Genomic DNA, 18,331 nt, shown 5'->3' on the forward strand with positions numbered 1-18,331 from the left:
TTCCCCAATGCTCTGCTATTACACCTTTTATAATTGATTCCATAATTTCCCCAATGCTCTTCTATTACATCTTTAATAATGGATTCCATCATTTCCCAAATGCTCTGCTATTACATCCTTAATAATGGATTCCATAATTTCCCCAATGCTCTGCTATTACATCCTTAATAATGGATTCCATCATTTCCCCAATGCTCTGCTATTACACCCTTAATAATGGATTCCATCATTTCCCCAATGCTCTGCTATTACATCCTTAATAATGGATTCCATCATTTCCCCAATGCTCTGCTATTACATCCTTAATAATGGATTCCATAATTTCCCCAATGCTCTGCTATTACACCCTTAATAATGGATTCCATCATTTCCCCAATGCTCTGCTATTACATCCTTAGTAATGGATTCCATCATTTCCCCAATGCTCTGCTATTACACCCTTAATAATGGATTCCATAATTTCCCCAATGCTCTGCTATTACATCCTTAATAATGGATTCCATCATTTCCCCAATGCTCTGCTATTACATCCTTAATAATGGATTCCATCATTTCCCCAATGCTCTGCTATTACATCCTTAATAATGGATTCCATCATTTCCCCAATGCTCTGCTATTGATCTCTTGTGGGCTTTTTATAAGGATAAAACTTGTGAGTATTTTCTTTTGAATGACATAACATTTTTTGAATCCATTTACACCCCCCTTTTAAGAGAGTGAATTCCTGCATTGCCGAGTTGAATATTTAGCTGAGTCATTATGAGTTCATGTTTAAGAGGAGTTGCTTCGAAGAAAGCTAGCATATTGCTCCAGGTTGGTTTGGTGAATGTCACTGATGTTCTCTTCCCTAAAACAGGGGCTTGGGATTGAAGTATGTTTGAGCACATGAGTCATGTACTCCATACACACAGAATGGCTTCTATAACATGGTTTATTGTGCTTTTCAGCCTCTGTTTCAAGCCCCATGATTCCCAGTGGCGTCCGGAATATTCATGATAGTAAAGTGCCAAGTCAATTGTCGGGCTCTTCATCCAATCACCATTCAGATAATTCCAGACATGGATCAAATGAGGACTACATTCACATGGTTCATCGGCTTGGATCAGAGGTGGGAACATTTCGAATTGGCACAGAAAATGTTTGTTCATTCCAGTGTGAACTTTAATCTGGGTCCATTTTATTGTAGTCTGAACCGTAATATGTTTTAAATAAGTATTTGATGATTAAATTGCACTTTGAATTTGAGATGAGGTCAACATCCTAGAAAGAACAGCACAGAGTGAGAATTGATGACAGATTCGAGATGGCAATTGACCTGCTCTCCATCCTTGAACGATAAGGCTTAAACACAAGTCTTTGCTCTGAACACAATCTACACAAAATTCTCCACTCAAAAATACTGTTCTAAAGTTGTAACTTAAGGGATTGTCCCTAGGATTTGACAGTGTATTTGGTGCTCCCACATTGATGGAGGACATCTTAAGTAGACAGATTATAAATGACTTATTCAGCCATCATCTAAATCATTTTCAACCAGTGTGAGGACATTATCGGAGGGTATTTTTCTTAAAGTTGAACCAAATGATTTAAGTCTGAGGTCATTAACCTTCCTCCTTTCATAGCAAGGAAATCTGGAATCTCGGTTCAGTTTTGGATGAGTTATAGAGTGCGTCATTTTTCAAGCTGTCAAACCCCAGAACTTGGGTTAAAACAGGCATTGTAAGAGAATGAATATGCAGTACAACTACGATTATCCAAAATCAGATCCGCAAAATCCTCATTTAACCAATTAAAAAATATTTTTTGCATAAAGTGAACTGGATCCAAGAATGACTGGACGGGAGAAGCCGGAGAGTAGTGGTGGATGATGCTTCTCAGACTGGAGGCTTGTGACTAGTGGTGGCTCAGGGTTCGATGCTGGGACCATTGTTGTTTGTCATCTATATCAATGATATAACCATATAACCACTTACAGCACAGAACAGGCCAGTTCGGCCCTACTAGTCCATGCCGTAGCAAATCCCCACCCTCCTAGTCCCACTGACCAGCACCCGGTCCATACCCCTCTAGTCCCCTCCTATCCATGTAACAATCCAGTCTTTCCTTAAATGTAACCAATGATCCCGCCTCAACCACGTCTGCCGGAAGCTCATTCCACATCCCCACCACCCTCTGCGTAAAGAAATTTCCCCTCATGTTCCCCTTATAATTTTCCCCCTTCAATCTTAAACCATGTCCTCTAGTTTGAATCTCCCCCTTTCTTAATTGAAAAAGCCTATCCATATTTACTCTGTCTGTCCCTTTTAAAATCTTAAACACCTCTATCAAGTCCCCTCTCAATCTTCTACGCTCCAGAGAAAAAAGCCCCAGTCTGCACAACCTTTCCCTGTAACTCAGACCCTGAAATCCTGTCAACATTCTCGTGACCCTTCTCTGCACTCTCTCTATTTTGTTTATATCTTTCCTATAATTTGGTGACCAAAACTGTATACGGTACTCCAAATTTGGCCTCACCAATGCCTTGTACAATTTCATCATAGCCTCCCTACTCTTGAATTCAATACTCCGATTTATGAAGGCCAACATTCCAAATGCCTTCTTCACCACACCATCTACCTGAGTATCAGCCTTGAGGGTACTATTTACCATAACTCCTAAATCCCTTTGTTGCTCTGCACTCCTCAATTGTCTACCATTCAATGTATATGACCTATTTAAATTTGCCTTTCCAAAATGCAGCACCTCACATTTATCTGTATTAAATTCCATCAGCCATTTCTCAGCCCACACCTCCAGCCTTCCTAAATCACCTTTTAATCTATGGTAATCTACCTCACTGTCCACAACACCACCAATCTTTGTGTCATCCACAAACTTGCTTATCCACTTCTCTACCCCTACATCCAGATCGTTAATATATATAACAAATAATAGTGGACCCAGGACCGAACCCTGAGGAACTCCACTAGTCAACGGCCTCCAATCTGGATGATAATGTGGTCAATTGGATGAGCAAGTTTTCAGATGACATGAAGACTGGAGATTTTGTGGATATCAAAGAAGGTTGTCAAAGTTTGCAGATGGATCTGGATCAGCTTGAAAATAGGCTTTAAAATGGCCCATGTGTCGTGTTCCACCTTTGGAGGATTAATCAAGGTAGAACATACACGGTAAATGGTAGGGCACTGACAAGGGTGAGAAGCAAAGGGACCTTGGAATACGTTACATAATTCCCTGAAAATGGCATCGCAGAAAGATGGGTAGATTGCTTTTGGCACATTGGTCTTCATAAGATATCAATAAGATTGGAAGGTAAAAAAATCAGATTATTATTTATTAAGATAATAACCCAATCCAATAAATGCTCTTTTTGGGGTTATTGAACCAGACATAGAGAGTTTTTCTGTACCTCTTCAACGAGTTGTGGCCTTCTCTACATTGTTGGCTAGAAAAGCCATTTTATTCAAATGGAAAGACTCTAGACCTCCAACAGTGTTTCGATGATTCTCTCATATTATGTCCTGTTTTAAGTTTAAAAAAAATTAGATATCAGTGGTGGCAGAATGGAATGAACTTCCGAATGAGATAGTTGCATCAGGGTCCCTTCTGTCATTAAAAAGAAGGTTGGATGTGTACATGGAGGTGAAGGCGTCGGAGGGTTATTGGCGGTGAGTGGGAGGTTTTGAACCGATGTGGACTCGAAAGGCTGACGTGGCCTCTTTCCGCTCCATAAATGGTTATATGGTTATGGTCTATGTATTTGATTCATCGGTGAAATTTGAAGATACATGGCAACCTTTATGTCTTATTTTTGTTTGATGTAAACACTTTTAAAGAACATTTAATGTAATTAGATGTCAAGTCACCTTTACTTATCGTTCATACCATTTCTCGCATGGTAAAGATGAGATAGCGTTTCTCCAGGACCACTGAGCATATTTACGTGAATATAGTTAGATTAAAAGTTCAACACATTTAAAATATTAAGACTTATACATTAACAGTCCACGGAATCCAATCCTCAAATGTTTTGTGAGTTCAGAAGTCTGATGGTTTGGGGGTAAAAGCTCTTGCCCACTCTGGACATAAGGGCCCGAGTGCTGCAGTACCCTTGTATAAACATTCCTCAGCCTTTGTAGAGGTGCTGCTGGGCTTTCTTGGCTATGCTTGTGTTAACAAACCACGTGAGTTTCTCCACCAAGTGCACTCCAAGGAACTTGATACTCTTGACGTCCTCAACGGTGGAGCCATCAATGGTTAGCGGAGCATGGTCTCCCCGGTCGCTCTTGAAGTTGACAACCATTTCTTGTTGTAGACTGGACCCGCTCTTCCCAGATGAGATATCATCTTACCTTTTTTTTTTGATTCATGGTATGAATCAAGCTATAAAAAATATGTAACCTTCAAGATAAGCTGCTTAGATTTTTTTTGGTTAGGTAGTTTTCTTTTTTTAAATAGAATAGATTAGGTGTTTTTTTGTATGCATATATAATGTTTTTGATGTATTTTCTTTCTTCATCCAGTACAGTGGAGAAGGGACCAAGCTTATTCTGTTTGAAGTTTTATCTTGATATGTGATACTGTATTTTCATTTCTGTTCCCTTCTTTGTATTGTATTTCTGATAAAAACCATAAGACATAGAAATGGGAGCAGGCCATTCGGCCCATCAAGTCTGCCCTGCCATTCCATCATGGCTAAATTACTACCCTTTTCAACCCCATTCTCCTGTCTTCTCCCCATAACCCTTGATTCCCTTCCTGATCAAGAACCTAGCTACCTCCGTCTTAAATACACGCAGTGACTTGATCCCCATAGATGTCCACAATAATGAATTCCAAAGATTCACCACCCTCTGGCAAATGAAATTCCTCCTCATCTCTCTTCTAGAGGGATGTTTTTGTAATCTGAAGCTGTGCCCTCTTATCACCTAGCACAGGAAACTCCTCTCCTCCTCCTCCCCCTTCACCCAGTTCTTTCAGTATTTCAAAGGAATCAGTGAGATCCCCTCATTCTTCTAAACGCCAACTAGTACAGTCTAGTGCCATCAAATGGTCCTCATAGGAGGACCCTTTCTGTGTCATTCTCATGAATCTTCACCAGATCCTCTCTATTTCCAACACATCCTTCCTTTGAAAAAGATTGCAGTATGCTGTTGTAAAGAGGGGCTGGGAATGCTTGTGCATGAATCGCAAAAAAGTTGTTTACAAATGCAGTGGGTTATCAAGAGGCAATTGTAATGTTGGCTTTCATTGCTGTAGAGATCCCCTAGCGTGGGAAACAACTTTGTCCTATCAATTCTGTCCAGTCCTTTCAGCATTTGAAATGTCTTTGAGGTCCCCTTCCTTCTGCACTCCCAACGAGTAGAGTCCAAGATCCAATAAATGTTATGCTAATCCTTTAACTCTGGAATCGTTCTAGTAAATCTTCTCTGAACTCTCTCCAATGCTAGCACATCCTTTCTTGAATAAGGCGCTCAAAACTATCCACAGTACTCCAAGTGAGGTCTCACCAATGCCCTATAGAGTCTCAACATTATATCCCTCCTCTTCTATGCTATTCCTCTAGAAATGAACGCCAAAATTGTATTTGCTTTCTTCACAACTGACTCAACCTGGATGTTAACCTTTAGGGTATCCTACACCCAACCCCCTTGGCACCTCCAAAGTTTGAACTTTCTCCCCATCTAATAGTCTGCTCATCTATTTCTTGGACCAAAGTGTATGACTGTACACTTCCCAATATTGTATTTCATGTACTATCTCTTTGCTCATTCACTGAATTCAAGTCTCTCCACAGGCTTTCTGTGTCCTCAGCACCACCAAATTTAGCTTTCTATTCCATTATCCAAATATACAATGCAAAAAGAAGCAGCCCCAACACTGACCCCTGCAGAACATCACTAGTTAATCAACCCGAATAGGATCCCCTTATTCCTAATCTCTGTTTCCTGCCCATCAGTAACTAGTGTAGTTCTGCAGGGATCTGTTCTGGGACCCCTGCTCTTTGTGATTTTTATAAGTGACCTGAATGAAGAGATGGAAGGATGTGTCAGTAAGTTTGCGGATGATAGAAACATTGGAACAGTTGTGGATGGACTGAAGGTTGTTAACGGTTTCAAGAGGATGTCGACAGGATGCAGAGTTGGGTGGAGAAATGCCAGATGGTGTTCAATCTGGATAAGTATGAGGTGAGGCTGAGGACAGGGTTGATGGTTGTTTACTTAAGAGTCTGGATGAACAGAGGAACCTTGGGCTCCAAATCCATACATCCCTCAAGGTTGCCACACAGGTTGATGAGGATATTTAAGAAGGCCGATGGGGTGATGGAGTTCATTAATAGGGGGATTGAGTTCAAATCTCTGGTAAGACTACACTTAGAGTATTGTGTTCAGTTCTGGTCACCTCATTAGAGGAAGGATGTGGAAGCGACGGAGAGGGTGCAGAGGAGACTTAACAGGATGTTGCCTGGATTGGAGAATAAGTCTTATGATGCAAGGTTAGCAGAACTGGGGCCTTTTGGAGTGCAGAAAGTTGAGAGGAGCCTTAATAGAGGTCGACAAGATTATGAGAGGTGTAGGTAGGGTGGACAGTGTTACGAGCCCAAAGGATCCCAAAACAGCAGCAGTAGGCATTCACAAAGACAAGTGGCTTTCAAAACAAAAGTTATTTTTAATCAACTTCAAACATGAAAATAGAATCAAACATTGCCACCTACTTGTGAAAAGTGCTTACATTCTCCAGAGATCCTGCAATGTGAATTCTTCAGTCTTTCAAATAAGATCTGTTTTAAAATGTGTGAATGTATGTGACCTACTCTAAATCTTATAAATTGTCCCCAAATATTAATATTGTTACAATGCCTGTTTCTCAGGGGAGGAATAGCCGACACCAGAGGACTTGTGTACAAAGTGAAGGGAGGGAAGTTTTGGGGAGATCTCAGGGGTAAGTTTTTTTTTACTCAGATGGTGATGGAGGCTGGAACATTAGGGCATTTAAGAGACAGGCACATGGATGAAAGAGAAATAGAGGGTTATGGGGTGGGGAGCGTTTAGTACTTTTTAAAAAGGAATATATGGGTTGGCACAACATTGAAGACTGAAGGGCCTGTATTGTGCTGTAATGTTTTATATTCTGTAACCAACACTCTACCTGTGCTAGTATCTTTCCTGTAATTCCATGGGTTTTCATCTTGTTAAGTAGCCTTATATGTGGCACCTTGTTGAAGGCCTTTTGTAAATCCAAATACCCACCATCCATTGCTTTCCCCCCTGTCTATCCTGTTTTTTTAAATCTCAAAACATTGTAGTATGTTTGTCAGGCGTGATTTTCCTTCAAGGAAACCATGGGGACGTGGATCTGTCTTGTGATGTTCTTTAAGGTACTCCGTAATCTCACCTTTGACAATTGATTCCTCATCTTCCCAACCACTGATGTTAGACAAATAGGTCAAAAGTTCCCTTTCTGCTGCCTCCTTACCTTCTTGAACACCGGAGTGACATTTGCGATTGTCGAATCCTCTGGAACTATGCCAGAATCCATTGATTCCAGGAAGGTCATTACTAATGCCTCCACAATCTCTGCAGCAACCTCCTTCAGAACACGAGGGTGCATTCCATCCGGTCCAGGAAACTTGTCGACTCTTAGACCATTTAGCTTCCCAAGTACCTTCTCTCGTGATCTTGACAGCACTCATTTCACTTTCCAGAGATCCTTGAGAGGCCGGTAAGTTACTAATGTCTTCTACTGTGAAGACTGATCCAAAATATTCATTCCATTCCTTTGCCATCTTCTTCTCTCCCATTACAATCTCTCCAGCATAATTTTCTAATGGTCCTATGTTTACTCTTGTCTCTCTTTTGCTATATATATATATATATATATATATATACTTTGATATTAGTTGCTAACAGCCTTTCATAATTTCTCTCTTCCTTTCTAATCACCTTCTTGCCTGCCTTTTTTAAGTTTTTAAAAGTTTCCCGCTCCTCGATCTTCCCACTAATTTTTGCTTCCTTGTGTGCCCTCTCCTTTGCTTTTACTTTGGCTTTACCTTCCCACGTCAGCCACAATTGTCTCATTTTTCTATTCACCACGTTCTTTTCTTTTGGTGTGTACTTCTCCTGCACTTCCCTCATTTTTTGGCCGAAACTCCAGCATTGTGCTTTTCCAGATAACTTTGGCCAGATCTTCTCCCGTGAAACTATAATTTCCTTTACTTCATTGAAGTATTGACACATCAGACTTTAGCCTCTCCTTTTCAAATTTCTCAGTGATATCAATCAGATTGTCATCACTGCCTCCTAAGGTTCCCTTTACTTCCTAATCACCCCGGTTCATTTGATAGCACTCGATCCAAAACAGCCAATCCCCTGGTGGGTGCATCAACAAGCTGCTCCAAAAAAGCCATCCTTGACTTTCTCATTGGAAGACCACAGTCAGTACGAATTGGGAACAATGTCTCCTCTTCACTAATCAACAACACAGGCGTACCCCAAGGATGTGAGCTAAGCCCACTGCTCTACTTGTTATACACCTATGACTGTGTGGCCAGGCACAATTCCAATGCCATCTATAACAAACGGCAAAGTAGAAGCGTACAGGAGGGAGATAGATCAGCCCATTGAATGGTGTAATGACAACAACCTTGCTCTCAACGTCAGAAAAACTAAGGAGATGATCGTGGACTTCAGGAGGAGGTCAGGGGAACATGACTCAATCTTCATTGAGGACTCAGTAGTAGAGATGATCAAGAACTTCTGGGTATTAACATCTGCCAGGATCTGTTCTGGAGCCTCCACGTTGAGGCAATCACAAAGAAGGCTCACCAGCAGCCATACTTTGTGAGGTGCCTGAGACGGTTCATAAACAGGTGAGCCGTGGAGAGCATTCTGGCTGGTCGCATCACTCTCTGGTATGGAGGCACCAACTCTCAGGACAAAAATATACTCCAGAGGGTTGTTAACTCGGCACCATCACAGGCACAAAACTTCACTCCATCGAGGACATCTACATGAGGCGGTGTCTTAAAAAAGTGGCCTTAATCCTCAAAGATCCCACCCACCACCCAGGCTGGGCCCTCTTCACTCTGCTACCATTGGGGAAAAGGTACAGGAGCCTAAACGGCAAAAGGACGGCTTCTTCCCCACTGCCAACAGATTCCTGAATAATCAACGAACCCAAGACACTTCATGACTTTTCACGCACTGTTATTTTTATTCTTTTATTTTTTCTAGTAATGTCGTAAGATGATTATAATTTGTATGTTTGCGCTATAATGTTGCTACAAAACATGAAATTTCATGACATGTTTATGACAATAAATTCAGATTCTGTTAAAACCTCCTGATTTCTGTAACATTGTACTTCTGACGTGCCTTTTTAAAAAAATTCCTGTTGTATTTTGTAGTCCCCATCCTGGCTGCTGTTTGGAAGCCGATATATAACAGCCATTTAGGGTCCTTTTATTTTCACCATTCCTTAACTCAACCCATAAGGATTCTACCTCTTCTGATCCTATGATTTGATATTGTTTACCAGCAGAGCCACACCACCCCCCTCTGCCTCCCAGCCTATCGTTCCGATACACTGTGTATCCTTGGACATTCAGCTCCCGTTCTTTAGGCACGACCCAGTTATGGCCATAACATTGTACCCTCCGATCTCTAACTGTACTGCAAGATCATCCATCTTGTTTCTACTGGTGCATGGATTTAATACCTTTAGACCCATTATTGAATATAGTGTCTCTGTCTTCCCTCCGGTTGCAATTTTGTCCCATCACCTGGTTGTGATCCTTGTTACACACGATGCTTGGTTTAGTTCTATTTTGCCCTCCATCAGCTCTGACACTCTGGTTCCCACCCCCCTGCAAAATGAGTTTAAATCTTCCTTTTCCTGGAGATGATTGAATATGTACAATTGTCTACCCAGGAAAGCAGTCGAGACGGACTCATCAAATATATTTAAGACAGAGTCATACTTGTTTTTGCCAAGTAGGAAAATTAAGGGTTATGGGGGAATGCATGGAGGTGGTGATACATCCATCTTCAGATGTGCCATGATCTTATGGAATGGTGGAACAGACGCTGGCTTTTGCTCCTATTTCTATGTTTTATCTTCTGAAACCTTCTCCAAATAGAACCAAAGAGCAAGATCAGAAATACAAAATCACAGTGAAACAAGAAACTCTAAAATCATAGAATTAACAACACAGAAATGGATCCTTATGGTCCACATAGCCATACTGACCCAGATGTTTATCTGTACCGTTTGTCTTTACTCTCATTAGGCCTGTATCTCCAAACCTTTCCTGTGCAAACTCCTCTCTAAATGCCTTTTAAACTTTTGCATTTGCATCTGCCTCAACCACCTTTTTTGATGGCTCATTCTGGATATTCATTGTTTATTCTGTAGAAAACCTTGCACCAAAGTGCTTTAAACTTCTTTGTTATAGACTTTAAATCTGTGCTGGCTGATTTTCGACTTCTCTGCCCTGGAATGAAGATTCTGACTGTGCAATCTATCAGTGCCCTTCAGGGCGGCACAGTTGGCATAGCGGTTAGCGTCGTGCCTTTACAGCTCCTGCAATTGGCTCCAGACTGGGGTTCAAGTCCCGTGCTGTCTTTAAGGAGTTGGTATGTTCTCTCCATGTCTGCGTGGGTTTTCTCCAGAGCTTCCATTTCCTCCCTCCTTTCAAAACATACCAGGGGTGTAGGTCAAATGGGTGTAATTGGGTGGCCTGGATTCTTGGGCCAAAATGGCCTTTTGCCGTGATGTATGACTAATTTTGAAATGCTGTAAGGTCACTCCTCAGTCTCCTATATTGCAATGAGAATAATCCCAGTTTCTCCATTCCAGTCAACATTGTCATGCAGTTATTCTGCACACTCTATTGCTGGCCCATCTTTCTTGTTGCATGACCAGAATTGTCAATATAGGAGATGATGCATGTGTTCTACCTTGTGCTATGAAAGCAAGCTAAGCAACTGCTGCCTTCACCACCCAATTCGTCTGTGTTGCCATTTTAAGAGACCTATAGACTTTGACCACAGCATCTCTATGTTCATCAATGGTCATGGACCTGTCATTTACTCTAAAAACTAGCAAAATTTGACTTCAAGATGCTTGAAATAAGAAATGAAAAATGAAAAATAGCATACTTGAAAAATTCAATTCATGCAACACCTTTGGAGAGAGAAACACTTGATGTTTAGGTCGATGACCTTCATCAAAATTAGATATAAAAGCTAGTTTGAATAGCCATATGGTAGCTTTGGGTCAAGTGCCGAGGGCAGTGGGCTGCAGAAAGAGGGATGTCTGGAGGGATTATTTACTAAACTGAATATCCTCATGTTAAGGTCTATATCAGGGCCCACTATTGCTTACTGTCCCATCCAATGGCCAGACTAGTTCATTCCTCCCAAATAGCATCACAAATCTCTCCGCCAAGTCTTGCTCCCCTTCCCGATCATGTATGACCTGTCCCACTTGTACAAGGATCACTTTCACAAAAAATAGAACTAATGATGACTCTACCTGCAGCTCCTCCCACCCTCTGAACCACCAGTTCCTGAGCGACTTGAATGCTTGATTACGTTGACACAGATGTGGTGCTGATGTACCTAGTAAGAAATTACCTGACACTATTCAGGCCAACATTTGTCGATTCACCATCTTCATTAAAACAGGTTATCCAACTTGCTGTCTGCTTTTCATAATGCACCAGTGGCTCCAAAAATATTTCATTTTGTGAGGTGATGTTAAAATTCCAAAAATAGAAACAGAAAATGCTGGAAAACCTGGTCCTAGTTTCTCACCATAGAACACTACAGCACAGAAACAGTCCCCTTCAGCACTTCTGCTCTGTGCTGAACCATTTTTTTTGTCTCATCCCACTGACCTGCACCCAGTCCATAACCCTCTATACCTCTTCCATCCATGTACCTATCCAAATTCTTCATTGTTAAAATTGAGCCCTTATTGAGATCTTCCCTGTAGTTCGGTGACTAGAACTGCACACAATCCTCCAAATTTGGACTCCAAATGTCTTAGACAACTTTACTATAACATCCTAACTCCTGTACTCAATACTTTGATTTATGAAACCAATATGCCAAAAGCTCTCTTTACAACCCTGTTCACCTGTGATGCCACTTTCAGGGCACTATTTATCTGTAATCCCTCTGTTCTACTGCACTCCTCATTGCCCGATCATTTACCGTGTACGTCCTTTCTTGGTTTGTCCTTCCAAAATGCAACACTCCACACTTGTCTGCATTAATTCCATATGTAATTTTTCAACCTATTTTTCCATTTGGCCCAATCATTCTGCAAAGTTTGAAAACCACCTTCAGTGTCCACAACACCTCTGCTCTTCATGTCATCTGCAAACATGCTGATCCAATTGACCACATTATCATCTAGATCATTGAATATTGATGAAAAAACAACAATGGTACCAGCACTGACCCCCGTGGCACACCATTAGTCACAAGCCTCCAGTCTAAGAATCAATCATCCACCACTTCTTTCTGGCTTCTCCCATCCAGCCATTGTTGAATCCAGTTCACTACTTCACCATGAATACCCAGCGTCTGAACCTTCCTGGCTAACCTTCCATGTGGGATCTTATCAAAGGCCTTACTAAAATCCATATAGCCAATATCCACAGCTTTTCCTTTGTTAGCTTTCCTGGTAACCTCAAAAAACACGAAGATTGGTTAAACACGACCTACCATGCAGAAAGTCACATTGATTATCCCTAATCACTCCATAGTTATCCAAATGATTGTATATCTGATCTCTTAGAACCAATAATTTACCTACTACTGATGTCAAGCTCACTGGTCTATAATTTCCAGGGTTACTTTTGGAGCCATTTCTTGTTTTTCATTTAATTTATAGCATGTGCAGGCTTTTTTTAGTTCTCATTTACTGTTAAAGCCAATTTCTTTTTCGTTAAGTTGTTTCATTCAGTTTGCTTAGTTATAGACTTTTTTGGCTAACATTTTCATCATTTTTATTTTAGGATGGCGATTCTTCATTGAGAAACACTTCCTTCCCTTTAAGGTCCCCACAAGCGGTGTGTTCTCCTGCAAGCAGTGATGGAACGCCAAAAGGTACATTCATAATGAGGCACGCATTAGCTGAATACTGTGTATAGAATAATAGATATGTCTCCAATTGCAAAGCAACAACATGATGGAAAGCTGTGGTGAGGATGGCTATTTACTGATGTTGGCATTTGGTGGCTAAATTTTAATTCAGTCAAACCTCTGGTAGCTGCCACCCAAGGGGATGCTTGAAACTCATTCTTACAATGTCTAACTAATACACCTACACTAAAAATAAACAGTTTAAAAGACAAAAATGCTGTACTGTACTTTCACTGAACAAATTTCACTTGCATGAATATATAAACATTGAAGCATTTTCCTTTATTTTCAGTCACATTCTTTGAAAATATTTAACCGCCACTGCATCTGCAGGTTCCTCCCCCTGCATGGAGTCGCCCGAAAGCCGAACAATAACATTAGAGATAATTAACCCCCTTCAGCAAGTTTACAGATAAAACGTCTGATTGAGGTGACTCTTACGAACCAAGGATAAGGAGATACGTTAAAACTCACTCCAACCCGCTCTTCATCCTGGGTGACACCATCGCTGTTTCACACAACTTTATTCAACAGCTGCCATGAGCAAAGCCCGACCAAGGCCCTCCCTCTGCTGGCTGAATATTTCTCCCATCAGCACCAAAGTTTTACGTGTTACTTCAGAGAAGATTTACTTTTGCAATTTTCTTTTTAAAATATATTTTATTGAGTTTAATATTTAAATCCTACATACAAATTCATCTAATATTATCAAACAACTGGTCATATCATATACATATCACATATTAAACATAAAAGGTAAATCAGAAACCTGTTCATAATTGACTTTTTTTAAAGACATCAAATTCTCTAAATATGGTATTTAACACTTTATCCTTTTCACATAATATATCCCAGTATAATTCTGGATGGAAAATAGATAAGACAAAATTAGCAATCCCTTTATAAATAAACAAAGGGTAAATTCTAAGTTAATTAATGATATGATCCATGATAAACCATATTTAAACCCATGTTTAACTAATTAATCTAAAAATAAAAGAAACGAAACAAAAATCCTCTGACTAATCAAACCCCTCCCTCTAACCAAGGTTACCTTGTAAAAATTGAGAAGATATCGAACGAATAGTGACCTTCAGACACCGACCAAAGAGTCACTGGAGCATCCATACCTGCTGAAATCTTCCATTTACAATAGTAATAAATGAATGGGCCCTACATCTTGTCAAATTGAAACTTCCTGTCTTTAATGTTGTATGTAATTTTCTCCGAACTTAAACAGGACATAGCATCATGTAACACCACTGGGGACGAGGAGGTGGAGAGTAATCTTTCCATTTCATTAAAATCGCTCGTTAGGCTATCAATGAGCTAAAAGCTAAAATTCTCTCTAGGGTTGAAGTCAAGAGTATATCCTCTTGAGAAAAATCACTCAAAGCATTGAGAGGGCATGGTTCTAATTTGATCTTTAGAATCACTGATAAAGTTTGAAAAAAATCTTTCCAAAATTTTTCTAAATTAGGATACTCCTGAAACATATGAATCAATGAAGCTGCAAAGATTTTACACTTATTGCATAGTGGATTGACAAACGCATAAAAAAAGGTAATTTGACTTTGGACATGTGCATCCTATGTACCACCTTAAATTGCAGCAAACATTGTCGTGCACAAAATGAGGAATTTTGAACTTTCATATTTTTTACCTAATATTTTATTCTTATTTATTTTAATTAAAAAATTGTTTTTTTTTTTGCTAGTTGCTTGAATTCCAGATAACAGGGGTTATACTGTAATTATCAAATTGAGTTTATTGAATATTCATGTTCTAGCCTGGAGCAAGGGACTTTGGCACATTGCAATGAATAATCCATCCATCCCCCCCCCCCCACCCCCTCCGTGTCTGCGTACATTCAGTCGAGGGGGGACAGTTGTCGTGGGGAATAAGTTGATTACATTTGACATACAATGGAGGTGTCTAAAACTGAAGTGGAATTTTTCCTGAGAAAAGCTGTTGAAATAAATGCCTTTGGGTGGAACACTAACTAGTTAATTATACATATTCATGAAAGTAGCCCCCTCCTTGCTCTTATTGTATTACACCATTACTATAAACTTGTCATCGAGGATAAGGTTTTATTATTTGCTAAACAATTGTGTACAGAGTTTTTTCTCATGAGCATAATTATTTGTGGCTGTTAGATTTGAGTTTAAGTTGTAAAAAGAGGGTCCTTTGGAAACTATTTATTAGGTTGATCAACTTCTGCCTTGAATGTCTGAGGGTATGAATTGATAGCTGAATGGCTGGTTATACTGATTAAAATAAAATACAAAATGCTAGAAATACTCATCAGGTCAGGCAACATCTGTGGAAAGAGGAAGAGAAGACTTGACAATCTTCCCACAGAAAGGTTGGACAACCCAAGACATGAATTAGTTTCTCGAAAGATGCTGCCCAACCCGGGTATATCCACTTTTATTTAATTCATGCAGTTTTAGCAATATATTACTGCTGTCGGGTTCAGTGAAACCATCATTGTGTCCAAAGTGCGAGCATTAAGCATGATGTTTCAGATCACAAAAACAGTTTGCATTTTTGTCAGGATAAATCATCGACATAGATGCTTGTGAGTTCAACCAGTACCTGCTTAGTTGACTGAAAGAGTGGAAATATGACGTTAAATTCAAGAATTGCACCTTGCATCAAACATGTTTGATATCAAAGCTGATAATTACACTGAGATATTGGAAGTGTTCTCTGAAATTCCTAATTTTGGGTTGTAAAGATTGTCTTGCAACTTGATTGCATATATATTTTCTTCAGCATCTAGTCTCACTTGCTGTTCTTCACCTCCAAATAAAAGCAGGTTGGAAAAGCCACAGATAATACCTGCCTTCCACCTTTAGCTTTCATGTTCTCTGCACTTTTTATCACTGGAAGAGTTTGGGCTCTTTGTTCAATCCATTGGCTGGTAATGCTGGTAACTTTGTTCAATCCATTGGCTGGTAATGCTGGTAACTTTACTCCTGCTGACCTGGAATGGAGTGCTGTAGAGATTCAGTGCTGTGTTTGCACCTTTCTATGGGGTATAATATAGTGAGTATGTTGAATCTTTTATTCTTCCCAAGAGGTGGAGGGGCAAGCCTGCCTGTCAGATAATGATGAGATGGATGGACTCAAGTGAATCAGGCAGCATCTTGTGGAGAGATAGGGTCAGTTAACATTTCAGCTAAAACACTGACGATTCACTCCATGAATGTTGCCTGACCTGGTAAGTCCCTCCAGCTTATCATTCATGCATCTGCAGTTCTTATGTTTCTCCTCCATCAGGCAATGAAGCCAAACTCATGGCATCTGATGTGAGAAGATGTGCTGCATTTGTACATCTTTATGTTGATCATAGGATCATTATTAATGGTCCATTCTCTCGTGAAAGATTGTGGTTGCTCAATCTGAGTTTGTTGCAGATGTTAAATGACTGGCTTGGGATACAGGGTCATTGTTTTCATTCTCATTATGCAGTGGCCAGAAATGTGCAGGAACTCCCTTCAGCTGAAATTGAAAGAGTCACGATTCCCTTCAGCTGAAATGTGTTCTTTCTCTGAAAGAGGATTCAACTTTCTTAGTGCAAGAACATGACATCTTCCTTTGAGTCCAAAAGAAACATTGCAAGTGCATTGTTTTCAAAGATGTTTGACTGTTTTGTTTGCCTGATCCAGTGCAGTCATTGACTCTCAGCTCAATGCTCTGAGCAAATTTGTCCAAAGTGGACTCCAGGAGCACATACAGGTTCAGCACTAAATGCCCTTGACTTATTTCATCAGCTCAGATTCAAAGGCATTGGGACCAGCAAAACTCACCAACTTTCAGGAAATAAGATCTTGGCCATTGGAAATGAGCGAGTGATTCGCTTCTGATAATTCTTGTTAGCTCACAGGAAGGAAATTCTCATCTTCTTTTCAATATTAAACCTGCATAAGCTTAACCAGTTGACCTATTCAAAGTGGTTTTCAGTGGCTGAAGGAAGGGTAGTTAGGCCTAGGGATGCATCTTCCTTGAACATGGTTGTAGCCACCCCATAGGATTGATATTAGCGGTAAGTCTATCTAGTACTTCCCTTTAACTTAGCAATGACCTATGCCAACACCATACAACACCGGTCGCTTGACGGTATGCGATGGTTTTTGTCAGTCTGTGGCACACCATGACTGGTGTTCAGTGGGACAGGATAAGTTTTAGTCATTAATCCTCCTCAGATTTTTAGCTGAGCTATGGAAATATAACAGGGAAACACATTAATCAGAATATTTATCACAAGGGGTTTGAAGAATTATACTTGTAAAGCTCTTTGCACAAGTTAAAATACTGTTTGGAAGTTTTGTAGCCTGCAGTCCATGCGCTAGATTTGAACTCTACCTTTTTTGTGCTGACAGCATCCAGGCCGCCTCTGATCTTGCAGTCGCCGCCTCCTTACACCTCACCCAGAGATGCCCCACCTGATATTCTGCTGGACTCCCCAGACAGGATGGGAAGCAAGAAGAAAAATAAAAAGGCTAAGCTCACCAAGGAGGATAAAGAACAGGCAGATAAGACTGCTATGTATGACATTGTCAGCTCTCCATCTAAAGACTGTACAAAGCTTACTCTGAGGCTGACTCGAGTTCGAGATCAGCAGGATGATCTGCTCCTAAACACGGACACCAGTGCAGAGAATGAGGCAGAAATGAACAGTACGCAATTCCCAGAACAGACCGCAAAGCAGCCAGGGACTCCTAATGATATCCATGGCTCAGTGAACGTTTCTGGGCCGTGTGTGCCTCAACAGGAGCAGGCCTTTCTTCAAGCACAGCAGGTCCCTGTTTTACAACAGAACACTGCAGTTGGAACAGTGAAAACTACTCCATCACAGTTACAGCCATTGCAGCAGCCATCACAACAGCAGACTATGACACCTTACGATGAGGTAGAATTGGATGCTTTAGCAGAGATTGAACGGATAGAGCGAGAGTCTGCAATGGAGAGAGAGAGATTTTCCAAGGAGGTACAGGATAAAGGTGAGATTTTAATGTGTTCAAGAGAATTCTGTGGTTTAAAAGGAAAAATGAGGTGTAAAGTGCTCTTTCCTTCAGCCTTTGAATTTATCCCTTTTCTAACCCCTAAAAGTTCGACTCACCAAACAGTGATGGCAGAGTCTGGCAAGTAGCTTGTTGTCAATGCTG

General features: G+C 40.5%; 1 protein-coding gene across 5 annotated transcripts in view; it reads left to right on the forward strand.

The window, feature by feature from the left end:
• LOC138735925 (nipped-B-like protein) overlaps positions 1 to 18,331 on the forward strand; it is a 1,086,099-nt gene that overhangs the window by 695,626 nt on the left and 372,142 nt on the right. For 4 of the 5 annotated variants that reach the window (XM_069884602.1, XM_069884605.1, XM_069884611.1 and 1 more), the window contains 3 exons: positions 948 to 1,108; positions 13,028 to 13,118; positions 17,546 to 18,166. In XM_069884602.1, coding sequence (XP_069740703.1) covers positions 948 to 1,108; positions 13,028 to 13,118; positions 17,546 to 18,166 — 873 coding nt within the window. The remainder of the gene's footprint in view (positions 1 to 947; positions 1,109 to 13,027; positions 13,119 to 17,545; positions 18,167 to 18,331) is intronic. The other variant, XM_069884622.1, reaches the window with a different exon arrangement.

Source organism: Narcine bancroftii, chromosome 1, assembly GCF_036971445.1.
Source record: "Narcine bancroftii isolate sNarBan1 chromosome 1, sNarBan1.hap1, whole genome shotgun sequence".
Classification (NCBI taxonomy): Eukaryota; Metazoa; Chordata; class Chondrichthyes; order Torpediniformes; family Narcinidae; genus Narcine; species Narcine bancroftii.